Raw genomic sequence first — 21,738 nt, forward strand, 5'->3', positions numbered from 1 at the left:
ACTCGACGCTGGAGCTAAGCTTTTAGTTTTGTAAGGAGCATTAAAGATAGGTTGTGGCTGAGTTGCGCTTTATCAAATGAGCCGCGGAATGTGGTTTAATTTAGTTTTTGAAGTGGTTGTTTCACGTATCGTGAGAGTATGAAAATTCTAGATTCACATGTGTTAAGCAGCATTGGGTCCTGCCATCTATACGTGAATGAGAATTACTCATTCCAATAGTCCAGGGTAACTAAATAAGGAGTGTAGGACACTGGAAATTCTTCATTTGTCGTATGAATGATAGAAGTATTGTGGTGTCAACGCTTAGATTCGAATCTCAATTCCACCGAATATGAAATTGATTGTTTAGTCCTCTCGATTAAAATATGAATTCAATTACAAGAAATTAAGTTGCTTCGTAGGGAGTTCACCATACATTTATGACTACTATAAGACTATTAGGCATACTATAACGAAAATAAGAGCAAAAAAAAAGAGCAAACGAGAGACTTGAAATTTCCCTAAATAACGCCATGTCCAGACTCCTTTCCTGGTGTTTAGAAAACAATATGATCGTCAACACGGTGAAAACAACCTACCAAACCTTTTCATTATATCACCAACCATTACAACTACATATATCGTATAACTATATAGCCCTACCGTGTAGTGAGAGTACTAATAACTTAGGAGTAATTTTCGATCGTAAACTCACTTGGAAATTATATATTGATGATATCAAGCAACGGGCTGAGAAGCGCATGCTACTCCTTAAACGCCTGGCAGGAGTTAAGTGGGGCTGTGCTACCACAACTCTACTTGATACCTATAAGACTTTTATAAAACCTGTCATGACTTACTGTAACGCTCCTCTTATTACAGTATCTGAGGGTGGTATAAATAGACTGGAACGACTGCAAAATAATGCACTTCGTCTTGTCACCGATGGTGTCAAGACCACACCCATTGACGCACTTCTGCTATATACCAATGAATTCCCTATACAATATGAAATAAAGAAATCAGCTTTGAAGCTCTATCAGAAACTAATTCGCCTACCTCATAGCGTTATGTTGACCAAGTCTGAACCTCGTAGGCTGAAGACTCAGGACGGCTATCTTCAAGTTGTATTAAAAGTGATGGGTGAATTCGATATACCTTCCCGGATTGAATCGTTGCTTCCCTCCTTAAACCCTATGGAAGCTAGCAAAATATTATATCACCTGGACCTTATAAATCCTGTCTTAAAAGTCCAAGATTGTACAGCAGCTTTGTTCAGCGCGGGGAGGAAAACTATCCACAATCGTTTTCCTCTTGATTCATGGTTGCACATATATACAGATGGCTCAAAGCTTGAGATGGATGGCGTTGCCGGTGCTGGTATTTCTTGTGAGCATTTCTCCCACTATCTTTCGTTGGGAACAGCCCAGACTGCTTTTGATAGTGAGGTTAAGGCAATCAAAGTAGCTTTAACTCATTTAAATGCTCGTCCTTCTCTTTTCGATCAAGCTGTCATCTTCTCGGATTCCCAAGCTGCGATTCTGGTCATTGCCAACTACTCTCAAGCCCCTAGCTCTTTGTCCATAGGGAAATGTAGATCTTTAATGACAGAGATAGAGGTGAAAAATATAAAACAATTGCCTTACAATGGATCCCATCCCACTGTAGTATCCCCGGCAACGAAAAAGCTGATGCTCTGGCCAAAAAAGGTTGCTTTGTTAATCAAGCCCCAAATAACTTGGTTAGCTATAAGTCCACTTCGTTAATGATTAATCATGCAATTAAGACAACACATATATCATTGCTAAAAGAACGAACAAAAAAAAAATGGTGGAGAAATGACATCCTTAATCTCCCCGATTGCCCAAGAAGCAGTGCTGTAGCTGCCTTTCGTCTTGCTACCAAGCACGATTGCTTAAACACCCATCTTTTCCGTCTTAAAATAGTGGATAATCCTGCCTGGCCCCTCTACCGCAGTGGTGCGACGATGAACGCTGAACCTCTTCTCAACTGTTCAGTTCTCACAAAGAACTGCATCTACTCCCGATACTGGGAGGCCAGAGAACTTTTGTCCAATTTAAGTTCTTGATTTAAGTTTTGTGTTTGATGTTTTGCTTTTGTTTTTGTATTTTGTATATTTCATATATTTCTGCATTTGTATTTTTCTTTTCTTTTGATATCTGTACGGCAGTAGGATAATGTCTATATAGCCTGCTGCATTGGAAATATAAAAAAAAATAACGAAAATAAAAGTATGAGTTTGTAATCCTTATCACGTGGTTTAACTTCCAGCTTTCGAATATCATGAACTCAATTCTTATAGTGTGTGGGTCTAGTTAGCGAGAATAAAATATTGTCTAGTGTTTGAATTGTTTGTAGAAACACATTTTTTTCCTATCGATAATTAAGAAAAAACAAGTATTAAAGTAGTAATTTCAAAATTAAAAGAAGATTAGAATTCAATTTAAGATTTTTACATTTTGAACATTATTACATTTTTCCTTAATCACCTCTCTAATAATATTATTCTATATTAATCTTTTTTAATTTTTGTTTTTTAAAACAAATTAGGATAAGTAAACAATAAAACAAAACTATTCTCATTAAAACCTTTTTAAAAATATAATTAATTATAATTATTTTTATAATCCTTTTTCGATATTAATAATGACTTATTTTTTATTTATTGAGCTATTTAATCTGATATACAAACCAACAATTATAATACTAATTTATCTAATAAAAAATATTGGTAAATTTATGCTACTTAATTGTTTTCAGTTTTAACAAATACTTCTTAGACTTAAGATAACAAAAAGAAAATTATAATTATGGATTAAGCAAGATAATTTTTTTTCATTCTTCACAATCACTTTTAAATTAAATTTTCTCTCCGCCTTAATTGAAAACAGTTTTCTTTTATCTCAATATTTGAAGAGAATACGCAAACAAATTTCATTATAAAATGTCAGAACTTCATGCTTTAGTCAAGAAAATGAAAATATCAGATTAAAATTTATTTTGTCACTACCAAAATTATAGAAAAAGTCTTATTTGTTTTGATTTCCGTCACAAAAATTTAATTAAAATATTCATAAGAAATTGGGATTATCTGAAGCATTTAAGAATTCGTTTAACAAGTGCTAAAAATATTACAACTAATCATCTTTTGCTCGAAAATAAATATATTTGTTACTTTTATACTTATTTCAAATATTTAGTTCCTTAGTTACTATGCATCAAAATGAACATTGGCTAAGTTTATTTTTTGCCTAAAAATGTGTAAGAAATACTGATTCGATTACTATTTCTATTATCAAAAATGTTCCTTTTATTGAATTAGCCTTTTCGTAAATTTTCATGCACCAATTATAATAAAAACTAAATACTTTATATATGTCAGCGTGAAACACAAATCTGAAAAATATCTAATTTCATCCGTAAATATAAACAAACACATAGCGCTTAGGTGAAAGCCTGAATTATATGTAATAGCCGATTTGGCATGAATTTAATTTTGTATATTTTAATTTAAACAATAACTATAGTTAATATTCTCTGAACTCTTGTTTTAGTAATTATTTATTGCTCATACTAAAAATATTGCTTCAAAGTGACTTAAACTCACAACGGAATCTTATACACTATTAAAAAAAAAAGGTGACCAATAAGAGTTTAAATTATGGTATAGTGAGATATTACAAATCCGCCGTGTTTTGGAGACATTATTGATCTATAAATTTCGTAATTGTATATGCGTCTATGAGATTGAGAAAAACCGAAATTTGTGATTTTACACTTTCACCGGTGAATGCCAATAATCACATTGTCGCTTTAGTAAGTATCCGAAATATATGCTAGATCTGGTTTGTTATCAGATTGGGAAAGATAAGAAAAATCCTCAGTGTAGGAAATACCGGACAAGTGTATACTATTCAAAGATTTTTATTCTTCAGAAACATTAGGGTAGATAATACTGGTTATTTTTCATCACCTGTCAGGCATTCTTAACAGGGATATTTTCCCTAATCCACCCTAATCCGATATTAAAATATCGAATAAATATTTACCTCCCGACATTCACCGATAAAAATCGACTATCATCAATTTCGGTCTTTACCAGTCTCAGTGACATCTATATTACTAAATATATAGATACCTCAATCGTGTCTCTAAAACACGGTGAGTTTATATGATTTCACTTAATGATATGATTTCACGTTGATAACTTAGCAATAATTTAAACTCCTATTGAACTCTTTTTTTTTGTAATAAATAATAATTTGCTGTAAGTTTAAGTCAGATTGAAGTACACCTTTTAGTGTAACAAGCAATAAAAAATAACTAAATCTAGAAATCGGACAACTTCAAAAAGTAACTTGTTATTCTATAGTTTATTTCCCATTAGCAGTTTCAAGTCAAAACTCTAAGCAATTGAAATTTACTTATGAAAAATTAGATAAATTAGGGACGCAAGTAAAATTATAAATTTTAACCCATTTGTGGTAATTTGAAACGAAATTTTCCATAGAAAAATAAAATTGCCAATGGCCATAATAAAACTGTAAATGTTTACTTCACTTTTATAACAGAAATTAAAATTTTCATTAAAAAAAGTTATAAGTGTTAAATCATGATTTTTTGGTAGATAAAATTGTCGAAAATAAAGTAGAGAGTTTTTAGTAACCCATCACTGAAAGAGTTATATTTTTGCAATCTTATCTAAGATAAATCATACTATAAAATTGTAATTAGACTTGTGAGAATAAGAACTGATCTCACAGCATGTCTACAATGTTGCACTTATTTTTTTTATGTAAAATATGATACGCGCAAAGTAAATTACGTATTCCTATACTTCGTTGCAAGTTAAGAAAAGATCATTGCTATATAGGATTTATGTAATCATCCTTGACAACCAATAGTTTCGCTTTATTTCGTTATTAAGTTACACAACAATGTTTTCAAAACAATATGAAAGCTTTTAAAAGTTAAACAAGTCAAACGGAAATTTCCCTCGAGCTATCTTTTAAGATGTATAGTATTAAAAATCATCACAGTATTATTTAAAAGGAAAGGTTGTAGTTTCGTAGCTTTACTGAAATCCTAGACTTGGCGACATATTTAGATAAATAAGGAGAATACTCGTTTTTGAAAAACAAACAACGTTGACAAATATGAAGTTGCAAGATTATTGAATTTGATTGAATAACTAAAAAAGACGCGTCTTATACTGACATGTTCTTAACAAATCAAATGCGAAATAAAGAATTTTTACTTTTGTTTTATTGTAAGAGAAAATCGTCTGCGAGAAATAATATTTAATATTTAATAATAATCAGTTACTTTAAATGCGAACAAAAAAAAACTTATATTTTTTACGATATTTAGATTTCATGTTCATTACTTGTTAATTGATTGTTCTTGTTAATAGCTGCTATTATTATTAATAAGAAAGCAAGAAAAAAGGAGGCTGAGCATTTTTGCTTCAAGAGTTGGCGATATTCATATAAGTTCCAGCTGGGAGCTTGGCATCTTTTTGGCATGCACTTCGATGCAAATAGGCTCTCTCCGTAGAGGAAGTGGTTTTTTCTTAACTTGCAACAGAATATAATTCTTAAGATGTGTTTATAGAGCTTTTTTTCTAAAATAAAGTAAAGCAAATTGCATACCACATTAAATAAGAAAAAAAAAACAGGTGAGAAATTAAAAGCATCGAAATTAGTTTGATTGTCGAAGGAAGCGAAATAGTTTCAAAAACCTACACATTATTTTATATAGTTTCAACATTACTTCATCAGAAAATTCTTGTCCCGTTTCTACTGAATTTTACTTCTAATTTCATTCAAGCTTCATTCTAATTTTAACTATGACAACATATGTTGACTTTGAAATTGAATAGCTATATTTCGATACATTTCGTAAATTTTTTCCTGCTCTTTACTTGCCTAAAAATTAATTATAAGTCTCTGATTAAAATAGTTTATATTATATTGTTTTCGAAAATGAATCCAAAAATAAGTATACAATAAGCAATATTATTAAAAAAATACCCTGATTTAATTTGTGTTTGGAATACACTTATACACTTATGAGTTTTAAGCCATTAAATTTTCTTATGATTTATGGATCAGATAGATTATTTGCTTGTAATTTATGATTTAGTTAATACGTTTAAATTAAAAACAATACTATAAATAACTACGTATAAATAACTCTATATATTCAAATTAAAGAAATTTCAATTTTTACAGAACTCTCAAAGACATTTAAACTAATTTTAAAGGAAAATAAACTATTTAAGAACATAAAAAAATATTTGATCTGTCTAGACTAGTGAAGAAAAGTAATAAATTCTTTACAAAGCGAAATTTCATCCAAAAGCAATATGATTTATGAGAATTTAATGAGTGGCGAATTTAACAAAAACAAATGTAAATTTCCTGGCCTCAAATGAATAAATTTCCGATTAATCTCTTTTCACTAACGCGTAAGAGAGTTTCTCAAATAAGCTAAAAAGTAGAAAAAAATTGTTGGATACAGTCTAATTTGAATACTATCAGATATTTTACATTCAAAATTCCATTAGTGTAATAGTTAGAAAAATGCAATAATTAAATATACTTTTTTTTTTGCATAGTTTGTCTACCAGTTAATCGATTTAAAATAAAATTTAATAAAAATAATACAGGTATATTTATTCAGTAGCAAGGAAATAATCGTATTAACTACATTAAATTAAAGAGTTTAGGACTTAATTGTTTAAACTTAATTGTTCTAAATAGATGTTCTAACTGTTGCTCCTACTAATAACCTGTCCAGAGTAGAGTGTGACAAAAAAAAAACAGACCATACCCTGAATAACTTTTGATCTAATGATCGGATCTTCGCGTTCTAGGAATCAATCTTAATGGTTCGGGAAGGTGACCTCAAATAAGCTAATTAGCTAGCGCAGACGATATTTTAAGCTACGAAAACGCACTTTCTCTGAATAAACCATAGAGTAAACCTTAGATTCAACTCTACGGAATAAACATACGTTTTTTACAACGAATTTGGATTTCTGGGGCAATAGAGGCAATCTGGAAAACATGGTTCCCATAGTTTGGTCTGGGGAGCGATTCATAGTTTGGACCCCATAATGTTAATTTTACTTTTTGCTTATATCGCAATAACACTTTAAGGCAATTGAAAAAGTAAATATTACTTTTTATTATTTTATTTAATCATAGTAGAATTTTAAATTGTAAGGTATACAATTTTTACATCATTTTAAAGTATATAGTTTTACATGGCAAAATACGATTTTAAAATACGATACGAAAAAGAAAGTTTTTTTTGTGTGTTTCCATACTGCCAGAAACATGGTTGATTTTACCATATTCTGGTAGCTTTGACCATACTTTTTCTCTTAGGGTAATTTAAAGGAAAATATTTGTCTGCTTTAAGTATTTTTGGAATTTAATTTTGCAACAGTTTAAACTTAGACGCCCAGTGGCTGAGTGGTAGCGCTTCGCCCTCCCGTGCCACAGGTCCTGGGTTCGATCCTCGGGTCGGGCAAGGTTGACTCAGCCTTTCGTCCCTTCAGTGGGTCGATAAATGAGTACCAAGCATGCTTGGTAAGTAAACACTGGAGGTTCCGCGTTCGGCTGACTACCTAACCAGAACATTTGCTCATGCACCCCAGAGCTCAAGGTTAAGAAAACTGAGATGGGCACAGTAGGCCTTGGCCCTCTATGGGCTGTCGCACCACTAAGTTTAGTTTAGTTTAGTTTACGGTTTAAACTTATGAAAACAGATTTGGATGACGCTAAAATTTCTCTTAACGTTATTTAAACAAAAACATATATATTTATCAAAACTCCAAAAGCAGACAAATGTATAATACTATACTACCACGTATAATATTATACTGCCTCTCACAAAATGCTGATAAAATAGTAATATTGGTATAATTTTGGCAAAAAAAAGGAATAAATAATCTCAAATACCACACTCCTGGAATTCTAAATTTTGATTGTAAGATCAAAATTTAGGATTTCAGGATTTCAGATATTAAATTTAGGATTTTAGGATTTTAAAAAAAGGATGATTTTAGGATTAAAGAAAAGGACGAAATTTAGGATTTTAAAAAAAGGATGGAAAATTGAATAAAAAAAATAATATAATTTAATTTTTCTCCCTTTAGATAGTTGAGTTCGATCTGAAAGAAAAAGCACTCTTAATGGGCTCATAATCTTACACTGACCCCAGTGCATATGCGGTAAAGGTATAATACATTCTCTACCAAAGTTTAGGTGAATCAGTATTTCCCTAAATGTTGACATTTGAAGTTACAAGCAAAGAATGCCAAAAACAGGCAGAAATCTAAAAAAAAAGTGATACTAAGATTCTTAGAAAAATCCTACAGGAAATTTTGACAGAAGATAAAATTTAAAAAAGTTAGAGATATTTTGGAATTGTCAGAATCAATCTGAACTTCATCATGAAATAAAATTTGAGATCGGTGATATTTTCATGAGAACATGTTATCTTCTAAGTAATTAATTTTAAAGTTTTAGTTTCCGATACTTATTTTAAAAAAATAGTTATACATTTCAATTAAAACTTACTTTATCAGATAAATTTTAACTTCTTCACATTCATGGTAACTTTTGTGTTAGTCTTCATTGAGAATTAATCTTTGGAATGGTCTGTTTCAATCCCAAAGGTAAAGCACACTGAAGTTTATAGTTATTTGCACCATGTAGCAAATTAAATTCCCATTTGCCCAAATTTATCGATTTTCTAACAACACAACAATGAGATTTCAATTAGACTGACTACCTAAATCTGGGCAAGCTAATGTATTTGCTATTGATTAAAATCGACTATTGCTGCTACTGAAATGTGTCGGTATGTCTTATTAAATAATGTTTTGCATTTAAAATTATAATTAAGCACTTTAGAATTTAATGATCAATATGCTATTATATGTATATTAATTGTTTTTTTATTTATGGGAAATTTAAGAACGTGTAACTTTAATAAAAGTATACACTTTAAGCAATTTGAAAATAATTTACTTTTGTTTTTGTAGACAATTTGCACAACTGCCTATGTAATTAAACTATTAATTTAGATTCCCTTAATTTGAAATAAACTGACTACTATTTTTTGTTACGCCTATTTAAGACATTGAAACTCATGAATAAATCAATCTCAGTATATACTATTTGCGCAAACATCTTACCATAAATACTAAATGAATTTCTGTACTAAATGACCCATAATTATATTTTGATATAGCAAATTTAATTAGCAAATTGAAAAATGTGCACATTGCCTTAAATAAAAAAAAAACGATTTTGTAAATTTATGTAGCTCTTCTAAAGTGCGTCACACACTCTCCAAAAGCAAATATTAACTATAATATATATATATATATATATATATATATATATATATATATATATATATATATATATATATATATATATATATATATATATATATATATATATATATATATATATATATATATATATATATATATATATATATATATGTATATATATATATATATATATAATTATCCTAAGATAAAACTTATTAAGAAATAAAAAAGAAATTTTAAAGAATTCAAAAAGAAAGGAAAATTAAAGTAAAACAAATCTACTTATATAAAAAAATATTGTGTTGAAACTTGATTGCCTAACTAATCTAACAGTTAAAATTGCTAAGAAGAATTATTTACAATTATTATACAAATGTACAATTGTGCTTTTCCATGGTATAAGCCAGTCTTTTTGTCTCTTACGTGCTGTTGTCTTGACTAGATTTTTATAGCTAGATTGCATGTATAATTTTGGCTAATAGTTCGGTGCATTCCACTAAATCGATTTCAATAATATAAATAAAAATAATAATTATAATAACAATAATAATAAGACAGCATTACGAGCGACACTGTTTAATAACTTTCAGAACTCTAATTGGAAATAATTAGATGAAATTGCATTTAATAGATTATTTTATTATTAGTTTTTATAGTTTTTAATATATTACATTTTATCATTAATGATATCTTTATAAAAAATATATAACAGCTATGCGAAACAAAAATTTAATTCCAATTTTGTTATTATTCAAAAATTGAATCAGTATTTAATTCCTATATGGTGTCGGAATGGTGCAAATAGAACATGGTTTCCAACCGGAATATGGGGCAAATTTTCTAAAATCTTAGTATTAAATATTAAACTGAATAAAGACAGTAATGCAGAGTATTAAATTAAAATATTGTCTCCATTTAAGTTGATCCATTGTAACATTAATCAAGCTTAATAAGTATAACATTCTCAAATTTTAACTAAATTAAGGTTGTTAATTGTAAGAATATAGCGGTTCAACTCACCGTGAAATTTTCTTACAATTTAAAATTAATGCTGTAATGTTACGATAATGTAATATTAATGTAACAATTTAAAACTAATTGCACCATGTAAAAGTAATGCAATGTTTCGATCATATTGCGCAGCGTTTAACCAAATAAAAGTAATTTATTGTAACGATATTGACAACTCTCCCAAAGTTCCTACAATGAAAAATTATTCATTGCTATGTACTATTTTTTAACATTTCTTCTAATATTACTATAAAATTATTCTTATAATACTATTTTATAGCATTTTTATTTAATTCCTATACAAAATGAATAGATATTATTTTCTATTTTAAGCAATGAGTGGGAGAATAATCTAAATCAAATAATTTTACTTTGTAAATTACTACTCTTTATCGATATTCAGGCGCAAAAATTTGTTGATAAGGATTTTAAATAATAAGCCCATATTATTTATAACAACTTGCTTGAATGTTTTAAAATTAACGTCTTATAACGTTTTAAGTTATAGATTGCAGTTTTTCAGATTATTGCTTATAATAATATTAAACTTAAAATTTTTCTTTTCCCTGCATTTTCCCATCATTTTATGTTTAACAACTTTGCATAAAATATTCAGAACAAAACGTTCCATCCGAAGACGATTGCGGGAAATATAATTTGCATATAAACTAGTCTCATAAAAAATACGATTTTTTTTATTTATTCTAAAACTTTCCGTCGGTGATTTTACTATTTCTATCAATGCTTCTTAAACTTTATATTTGCATTCCCATTTTCATTTTTTTCACCCACGGTAAAATTATTTAAACTCTAAATTGAGTTTTCAGTTTTTTCTTCTTTCAGCTTATTTTATCAATAAAAACGACAAGTAATTTTAAATTGAAATTGAAGGATGACAATTTCGAAAATATTTTTTTAACTGAAGCTATCTTAACGTTTTCTTCTTTAAGCAAATTTAATTTTTTCGACAAATTTTAGTTAAAAACAATTTTATTAGAACGTAAGTCTGAAAGAAACTGTAATTCAATTTAAAAGGACTTTATTTTATTGATTTAACAAAATAAGTTGTTTTTAAATAAGTTTTCTATGGCAAGAAATCCTTGACACCAAAATTTTCCTTTTATTCAAAAAGTTTGCCATGAAGATTGATTTTTACTTAAATTTGAAAGACGAAAAGCAATTTAGAATAAGTTTTTTTTTAAGAAATACGTTTTTGAACTTAAAAGTTGTGTTTAAATAATGTTTCTTGACTATAAAAAATATCGAAAGATATTATTTCAATTGTGTTTTAAGAAATATAAAAGTCATTACCATAATCCTATGCTTTTCCATGTCCACTTGAAAAATGTTTTTGTTTCTAACCCATATTGACCTAGCGTGCTACATACGTCACGTGATTTTGCGAGATTTCTACGAGAATTTTTTTACATGAAACAAATGTTTTATATTCTTTTACAAAATACAGTAGTAGATAAAAGAAAATATTCATTTTGTTAAAAAATAACCACTTTTTTAATATGAGCTTTTTTCCAAAACAGCTTACAAAAAATTCAATTATTAATTAGTTGTAGCATAGTTACTATACCAATACCATAATTGATTTTAAAAATAATTATTTATCCATTTTATTAACTTATAATCCAGCTTGTTAGTCTCTTAGTCTAAATCAAGCAAAAGTTGTTGTTTTTTTATATAATTATTTAATTTCCTGAATTTCAAGTCTTCAAAATGTTCTGTCTTCTACCGTATCTGGTAAGACTTCATAAATAAATATAATTTAAATAACATATTTTACAAGTATTTTTTTGAAGAATTCTTATAAATACTTATAATAATATTCAGGGTATACTAAGAGGCCTAATCTCTTCTGCTTAACTATGCAAACTTTGTTCGCTAACTAACTCTGTTAGCTAACTAACAATGTTCGTTAACGAACACCCAGCTCACATATTTTAGTCTAGCTCTGTATGTATGCTAATACCCATTTTAGAATAAAGTTCTAAGAATATAGAACGTTTCCCATTAAATCTTTGACTTATTTAAATTTCATTCATAAATATTACGCTTTACTTTATAAGCATTTCAATGACACTTGGACGTAACATTTAAAAGAATTAATTCATAGAATTTGCCGGTCTACACAATTATAAATTTCAGTGGTTGAAGGTACAAAGGTATTAACCAAAGAGAATGGGATAGCTTTAAAAATATTCAATGCAATTAAACAAAGTTTTTAGAGCTATTTAAAGTTACAAATTTTTTTCCATAAAATTTTTTAAAAAATTTTTTAAGACTAAGCAATATATAAGTAATAAAAATAGTATTTTTATACTGCGAATGTGCAGAAAAAACTTAGGAATTCTTCTTCATAGTTTTGTATTGAATCGTATGTGGCAACTAATGAAAAAAGTTCAATTTTAATATCTTCAAAAATTAAAAAGTTTCAAGCAATTTTCTAAGTAGTTTATGTACTTTACAAAAAAGCTCGAACTGAAAAGGGGTTTTCTATATATATAATTTTGTATCATAAAACAATGATATATAATTGACAATGAATTATGAATGGTAATACATTACAATAAATGTTCATACATCGAAATATGATTTAAGAAAAGAAGAGGTGCAAACGAAAAGACACTTTTAAGGGGAATGATCCCTAATAAAGCCGGTGTCATTTTTTATTGTTCAATAGTAAAAAAAGAAAATTTGTGGAAAACCCGGAATCATTTTTAACGTTTCTAAAAGATACGAAAACTACTTAAAAATGGCTTGAAATTTTTTAAATTTTTAATATATTTAAGTCAGATTTTTTTTCCATTAGTTGCTTAATATGATTCACTATAAAATCAAGAAGAAAAAAACAAATTTTCCCGCTCATGCATAGTATAATTACTTTACTCATATTTTGGGCAGTTTTAAACAATTTTTTCTCAAATTTTAAAGCAATTGTGTGATTAATTTTAAAATGATCCAAATGTTTTGTTAAATTTTATTGAATATTTTTAAAATTATTGCAAAATAACGCAAGGCATAAAAATTAGATTTTTCATAAAAATTTTATTATCTCTATAAATATTTAAGATAGATTTACTACATTTCTTGAAATTCTTACATATAATAACCAAAATAATTGTTATGAATTACGAATTGTTTGCCACATTTTTCAGCATAGGGTGTTCAAAAACACTATTTTCCGTTTATAATTTATTGTCCGTCCATCAATCGTCTAAAAGATCTAAACTGTAATGATAAGTACGAGAAATTGCTTGATCGTAACTTCTGAACACTTTAGATGTTATAAAATGATTGTGTGTTTTTTTTTAGAAATATGAAGGAATGTATTAGTGTTTCCATTATTTTATCCATCCCCTGTATGTCTACGCACACATTAGTGTCTTATACAATATAGGTTGGATAAGGCGTTGCCTAGAATATAGAAAAATACAAGGCATTATGACAGCACGCATAATAATTTTTATTGTATCTGGACAAAAAAAATGTCTGCTCTAAAAATCGTGAAAAAATATCTGTACCGAAAATTTTTTTATTAAATATACAGATTTTTAAAAATTAATCATAAATTTCCCAATAATGCAATTTTTTTAAAAAAAAATTTATGACTTTCAATCAAAATGCGTAAAGATTTACATTAATAGAAAGAAATAAGTGATCCGCACCTTGTAAATTCTACTTAAAATTCGGTCAAATCTATTAAGTTCAAAACCCCTCACTTTAATTATCCTGCTTGATGCTGACAACTTTATTTTTATAGAATACCCCCAGGAAAATACGAACACGTGTTCAAAATTTATGTTGTATTTCCTAACAGACTTATGTTAATCGATACGTTGAAGATTAATGTTTTTGACGAAGTTCAAACTAATGAAATTAGTAACTTAAACATTGTAACTTATCTTTCTTTCATAATATTTCCCGGAAAAAGGTTTTGTTAAAAACTAAAAAAAGAAAGGTCATGAAATCTGAGTGTTTCTTTTTAAATGTTAAAAAGATATTTTTATTTCTTAACAAAAAGTTGACATTTTAGGATGTTACAACTACAACTATTTCTTTCTACAACTATTATTCATTTATTAAATCAATATTTTTAAGAAAAAGTTTTCAGAACTAGTTTTTACTTACAAAAGTAATTTTTTTATCTCATCCAAAAAGTATAAATTTTAATATTTATTTCATTTTCAAAATTATTTATTAAATCAATATTTTAAGGAAAAGCTTGAAAAATCTGTTTTTATACGCAAAACTAAACTTTCATTCATTCAAAAAATATTACCCCTTTTTAATAGCTTTTTTGCCTCATTGCATATAAAATAGTCAGGCATTAATGGATTAATAAGTTAATATTCTTAAGAAAAAGTTTGAAAATCCAATTTCCATTCATAAAAAAAAGTATTTTTATGGTATCAAAATTAATGGATTTTCAGGATGTATTTTATTTCTAATATTACTGATTCATTAAATCAATATTTCTAAGAAATAGTTCAAAAACCCAATTTTTATTTACGAAAGTAATTTTTATATCTCATCTAAAAAACGTGAGATTTTAGGTGAATTTTATTTCCTCAACTACATGTTCATTAATTAAATCTACATTTTTAAGAAAACCTGTGAAAAACCTATTTTCATTCAAAAAGTGAAATTTCATTTAGACAAAAAATATAGCCACTTTTTTTAATATGAGTTTTTTTTCGTCATGGCATATAAAAAAGCAGGCGTTAATGGTTTAATAAATCAATATTTTTGAAAAAAAATTTGAAAAACCAGTTTTCAAGTACAAAAGTAATTCTTATATCTCATCCAAAACGGTTTTAAATTTTAAGTAAATTTTATTTCCACAATTACGTGTTCATTTATTAAATCAATATTTTAAGAAAAACTTTGAAAAACCAGTTTTTACACACAAAAGTGAAATTTCATTCAGTCAAAAAATATTAACACTTTTTTAATAGCTTTTTTTGTGTCATGGAATATAAAATCCAGACTAGAATATTAGTACTGGGCTAGAATATTAGTTGATGGGTTAATAAGTCAATATTTTTAAGAAAAAATTTTAAAAAGCAATTTACCCTTATAAAAGTGATCTGTGTATCTTATCAAAATTAGTGGATTTTCAGAATGTATTTCATTTCTAATATTACTGATATTTTAAATCAATATATTTAAAAAAGAGTTTGAAAAACCAATTTTCACTTACAAAAGTAATTCTCATATTTCATCCAAAAAGTTTAAATTCTAAGTAAATTTTATTTCCACAATTACTTGTTCATTTATTAAATCAATATTTTAAGAAAAACTTTGAAAAACCAGTTTTTACACACAAAAGTGAAATTTCATTCAGTCAAAAAATATTAACACTTTTTTAATAGCTTTTTTTGTGTCATGGAATATAAAAAAATCCAGGCAATAATGGGTTAATAATCAATATTTTTAAGAAAAAGTTTGAAATTTCCCCTTATGAAAGTGATATTTTTATCTTATCAAAATTAGTGGTTCTTCAGAATGTATTTCATTTCTAATATGACTGATTTTTAAATTACTATTCTTAAGAAATAGTTTAAAAAGCCAATTTTCACTTACAAAAGTAATTCTTATATCTCATCTAGAAAGGAGAAATTTTGGGTAAAGTTCATTTTCACATTTATGCATTTATTAATTAAATCAATATTTTTAAGAAAAAGTTTAAAAAAGCAATTTTTATTCGCAAAAGTGAAATTTCATGTAGTCAAAAAATATAACTACTTCTTAAAACAGTTCTTTTTTGCGTCATGGCATGTAAAAAAAACCAGATGTTAAGAGGTTAATAAATCAATATTTTAAAAACAAAGTTCAAAAAACCAGTTTTCACTTACAAAAGTTAATTCTTATATCTTATTTAATAAGATGAAACTTCAGGATGTATTATTTTATACCACTATTACCTCTTGATTCATTAAATAAATATTTTTTTAAGAAAAAGTTTGAAAACAGTTTAATCACGAAGAGGATTTCCTTATCTCATTTAAAAAGTAAAAATTTTAGAATGTAATTCATTTCCACAATTCACTTATAATTGTTATAATATTTCTAAGGAAAAGTTCCACAAAACAGTTTTCACTTACAGATGTTATATTTTTATCTCAACTACAAAGTTTTAGTTTAGGATGCTCTTAACTTCCAAATTTTATTTATATTTTAATAAATCAATTTTTTTAAGAAGCAGTTTCAAAAAAACAGCTTTTTATATTTTTATATATTCTAAAAAGTAGGCATTTCAGGATGCATTTCTTTTCCACTTTTACTCAATTCCTTTATGAAACTAATATTTTTATTTAAAAAAACATTAAAGACTTGTTTTTGATTACGAAATTGATATTTTTACATAATCTAAAAAGTGAAAAATTAAGGATTTATTTCCGTCCCAAAAATATTTATTTATATGTCAAATCATTAATTTGCAGAAAATGTTTTTAAAACCAGTTTTCATTTGGAAAAAAAACAAAGTCTTTAAAATTTTCTTTCAGCTTTTTTAATCAGGTTATTTTTTTAGATTGAAAAATGTATCGTAATTCAACTTATTGATCATCAACAGGCTGCATCTTCCTTAATTTAAGTATTGATTCTTTTATTTGATTCGTGCAGGCAGCCCAATCATTTCTCCCTTCCTATTACTTCGAGGGAATCTGGAATACAATTTGCTGGATACTAATTTAATTTCTTGGGTGTTGGTTCGATTCCAAAGGTGATAAGAATTTCCAATTAATAGAGGAACTCTGAATACACCAAGTGATAAAGAAAGAAAAATGAATTGAAAGAAATTCTAGTGGGAATGAGAATGTGTTAGCAGTAGAATCTACGAATTGATCCTGATGAAAGTAAAATTAAACTATTTTATTCTCATAAAATATTGGTTCTCATACCTTTTTCAATATGATTTTCAAATATATTCATTCAAAACATTTTTTCCGTCTAAAAAACATTATATTGTATGTGCATATTTTTATCAATATTTAAGCATTTTGCTTAATTAATAAAATATTGTTAAATAATATTTATTTCCGTTGAAATGCTGAAATTAATGGCTTGAACGGTTAAGAAATTAAGTCTCAGTTTGCATCAAAAAACTATTCAAACATTAAATCTTTTTTTCTCGCTAAAATGGCCTAAGGGATTTTACACAAGTATGGGGAGAGTGGGGTCAATTGTAACATTTTTTACTTAACTATTTTTAACTAACAAAATATCAAATATATTATTAGCATTAATTGACAGACGAGTAAAGTAGACTATCCTCTACTAGAAAAAATAAATAAATACCTTATTTTAAATGTTATTTTATTAGTTATTAACAATTTTTGACAGTCGTGCACTTGTTACAATTGTCCCCACTTACGGGGTCAATTGTAACAGTTCATAAATTCAACTAAAACACAGTTAATTATACATATTATCATAGTTGTGATATATTTTTTTATTGATCAAAATAGTAGTAATATTTTAGGAGTGAAAATAATAATGAGCAAAGACCTAAAGGGTTAAACTTTTAACTTTAAGGGGTAAAAATTTTTAATTTATGCTGTGAAAGGTGACAAATAAAATAATGCACTTGCAACGTAATATAAATGATATAGGAAACTATTGGCTATTCTTAAAGAGTTAAGTAATGGTTTGTAAACAAAAGATTATTTCTTTTCAGCTGTTACAATCGTCCCCAAGACGCCTTTTCAGCTTTATTTGTTAAAAACAATGCTAGTTAATTAACAAAACTAATCTTTTTTTTTGAAATGTTAATTAAGGTGTCCACTTACATATTCGGTTAATAATTTTTATTTGTTTAAACAGAATTACTTTGTTACAATATAATATTATAATACCAAAAAAAGTACTTACGTAGCGAGAAAATATCTTTTGTAATGTAACTCTTTCAAAAGTACATAAAAATGGTTGCCAGCAGGGGTGTACATGTAGATTTATTAAATACACCTTGTGCGCTACCTAGGAACCAAATATAGACCCCGACACTCGAAATTTTTGCTTTGTTACAATCGTACCCTGTTACAATTGACCCCACTCTCCCCTACCCTTTTACCTTTAAAAAAATTAAATAAATAAAAGTAATAAAAAAACATCATTGCAGCATACACCTGGAAAATCGATGCTGGGTAGAGGCATAAAAAGAACGAAATTAAAAAAAAATTCAATTTATAGCAAAATATTAATATATAATATATAATATATAATAAATATTTTTTTTTATTTCCAATTAGCTGCCCAATCAGTCTTGCCGATTAACAGACCTAGTGTGTTCTCCAGAGGTGGTATCCACTCTTTCAGGACCACCACAATGGGTGAGATATTGGTCATGTTAATTTGGACGTCTAGTTTCTGCCACACTAGATGGCAGCACCGAGACTCTATTTGAATGCGAAAGTGCACTAGGAATTTAATTTTCCCGGAAATGCCAAGAGCCAATAAGGCACTCCAGGGATCTTTTACATGCCGCATAATCATACGACATGGCCGCTGAGGATTTTCTGCATCTTGATAATCCGGTGTCTGGGCCGGGGATCGAACCCTAATATATTTAATTTAATATACAAAAATTTATATACAAATATGCAAAAATTAATAAAAGAACATTTCTATACCAATAATTTATTTATTTATTCACATACACATGCAGGCTTGTGTGCCCATTACGAAGTACGATGTATTACAAATTCTTGTGAAGTTGAAGAATATGTTGTTCAAATTAGAGATAGACTTTGCAAAGATGTATTGTTGTAAGGCGGAGGTAGCGGATTCGAATCCCACTGTATCCCAGTATGTATGTTTGAGCTGTTTTCCGCTATCATATGGTATCTCTATTTTGACTTGACAAATGCATGTAAGTTGAAAAATGCGTGTAAGCAATGTAATTAAGATTATTATAATGAGCACGCAAATCTGCGTTTGTGTACATAACAATAAACAGATAAATATAAATAAATGAAGAGGCTTTCCTGATTGAGCGGTACTCCTCGCCAAACACTGTACACTGAGTGGAGGTAAAAGATTCGAATTCCGCTGTTACCATGAATGTGTCTTTCTGCTTTCCTTCTCTGTATTGTCCTATTTGTCCTACTTCACAAAGATTTATGAGCCTTAATTGAGCACATAAGCTTTCAAAAGTATGCTGTACCAGAAAAAATAAATAAATCGATGCATCCAGGGTTACGGCGAAATTCAAACCCGCTACGCTTCCATTTTTGAATGTTGGGACAGCCCTAATGCTTTACAGTTAAGCTAATTGTTTGGTTTAGCCTTGTCTAAGAATTTAAACATTTCGAAATGCACATTTTTTATAGTCTTAATGTAAGAAATGTTAGAAAATAATGTTAGAAAATAATGCTAGAAAATGTTAACTTTCAACTTACGCATCAGGGAAAAAAACAATTAACCAACGAGAAGTTAACAAGTGCTTGGTAAATAAATTAAAAGTTATCCAGCTGAACATATTTGCGTTATCTCAAGTTGTATTAAAGTCAAAATTTTTAAAAAAATTCTTAATATTAATAAAATTAGAGTATTACAAGTAATATTTATTTATTTAGAGTGATTAAATAATTATTGCAGAAAATTTAAGGTTTCACTGAATTACTGTAATATTACTGTAAAATTTACAGAATATCAGATTTTTATTTCCATAAGGCGTGCCGCAAAAATGGATTTTACAGTACAAAGTACCGTATGGCTGATGGCTGATACTTTTTACACAAATTTTTTACAGTGTACAATCCAAAAAAGTGTTTTATTTATGATTCATTAAATATTTCATAATATGAGATATTTGTTAGCTTTTAGTTTTATTTAATCAAGAAGGATTTTCTTTGAACATGTTCTTACTAACTATTTATCTTTAATTTCCATTGCCAGATGAGCGTAGGCTAGACCAACGTGAATAGTACTATAAGGCATCACCGAACTGGGTACTTGCAGCTCAAGAGGAAGAAGAAGGTCACTAATACGTAGACATCTGACCTCTGACCCTAGAGACTTCTGATTGTTTCTAAGCAAGGTGTTATTATTCTGGATATTTGTGGCTGAAATGGAGCTACGTTTTTCCACATAAGTTAGAATGTGAATTATCTTGAATAAAATTAAATACAACACATTATTAAATATCAAATATTAGATGAAATATATTTTTTTCTTTACTGCGTCCTTTATTTAACCTATATTTATTATTTGTTTATATACCTTATTGTACCGCGGTTATTCCTGTTTTGTATATGTGTTGACTTCGTTGCTTAATAAGTTAGTTTATGTTTTTTATGACTTCTTGCCGGCATTGTGTTAAGTCAGAACTGACGCAAATTATTCTTCGTGAAGGAATATACAACGCGCCACTTAAGATAGTCTACACTAAACAGGCTAAACATTTTCAAAACAGAATGGAAATAACCTAAGGAAATGCTACGTTACAGCAGCCAATCATGATTGATACCACTGACGTCCCTTGCAAGTATCTAATTAAGAGCTATGAGGGTGCGTATTTATTTTGCTATTAAAGCGTATTTCGAAAACCTAAAATAAAGTACCAAGGGGAATTAATAAAATGAAATTCATATAATTTACAAAGCTAATGTGTATAGGAAAAATTGTGATTGCGAAAAATTTAGACAATATATATATATATATATATATATATATATATATATATATATATATATATATATATATATATATATATATATATATATATATATATATATATATATATATATATATATATAACACAGAGTCATTACATTATGACCACCTTGCTAATAACATGTATAACATGTAGGACCACCTTTAGCCCTCAAAACTGCTAATACCCGCCGTGACATTGATTCCACAAGGTGCTGATAGGTAGTCTGAGGTATCTGGTACCAAGCGCTCACCAACTGGTTGTGCATTTCCCTCACGTTGAGAGGGGGTAGCGTGGTAGCACGAATTTGGTTTTCCAAGTAGGACCACAAATGCTCTATTGGATTAAGGTCAGGTGAATTTGGGGGCCAGGACATGACTTGAAAGTCACTGGAATGTTCCTCGAACCAATCCATGACGATTCAACCTTTATGACGTGGTGCATTATCCAGTTGGTAAACACCATCCCTCGCTGGAAAAACTGCTGCCATGAATGGGTGAACCTGGTCTGCAACTATGTTCAAGTAGCTTATGAACGTAAGGGATTGTTCTATGAGGATTATGGGTCCTAATGTGCCCCATAAAAACATTGCTCTTGGGCGCGAAACCATGAAAACTTGGGCGAGCCCATTGTTATATATATATATATATACTCGTATATATATATATATATATATATATATATATATATATATATATATATATAT

At 28.0% G+C, this 21,738-nt stretch overlaps 1 protein-coding gene across 23 annotated transcripts in view; it reads left to right on the plus strand.

Annotated features, from left to right (window-relative positions):
* LOC107444790 (uncharacterized) overlaps positions 1 to 20,540 on the plus strand; it is a 77,400-nt gene extending 56,860 nt beyond the window's left edge. For 5 of the 23 annotated variants that reach the window (XR_011637778.2, XR_006224937.3, XR_015433766.1 and 2 more), the window contains 2 exons: positions 17,003 to 17,235; positions 20,276 to 20,540. Coding sequence is in view for 5 of the 23 variants with exons in the window: in XM_087164164.1 (XP_087020290.1) it covers positions 862 to 1,745 (884 nt within the window). In the remaining 18 variants the exon portion in view is untranslated. The other 18 variants (XM_087164164.1, XM_043040409.3, XM_043040408.3 and 15 more) reach the window with 7 other exon arrangements.
* The last annotated feature ends 1,198 nt before the right edge of the window (positions 20,541 to 21,738 follow it).

Source organism: Parasteatoda tepidariorum, chromosome 5, assembly GCF_982258835.1.
Source record: "Parasteatoda tepidariorum strain Cologne lab strain chromosome 5, Ptep-v5.0, whole genome shotgun sequence".
In the NCBI taxonomy this organism is placed as follows: Eukaryota; Metazoa; Arthropoda; class Arachnida; order Araneae; family Theridiidae; genus Parasteatoda; species Parasteatoda tepidariorum.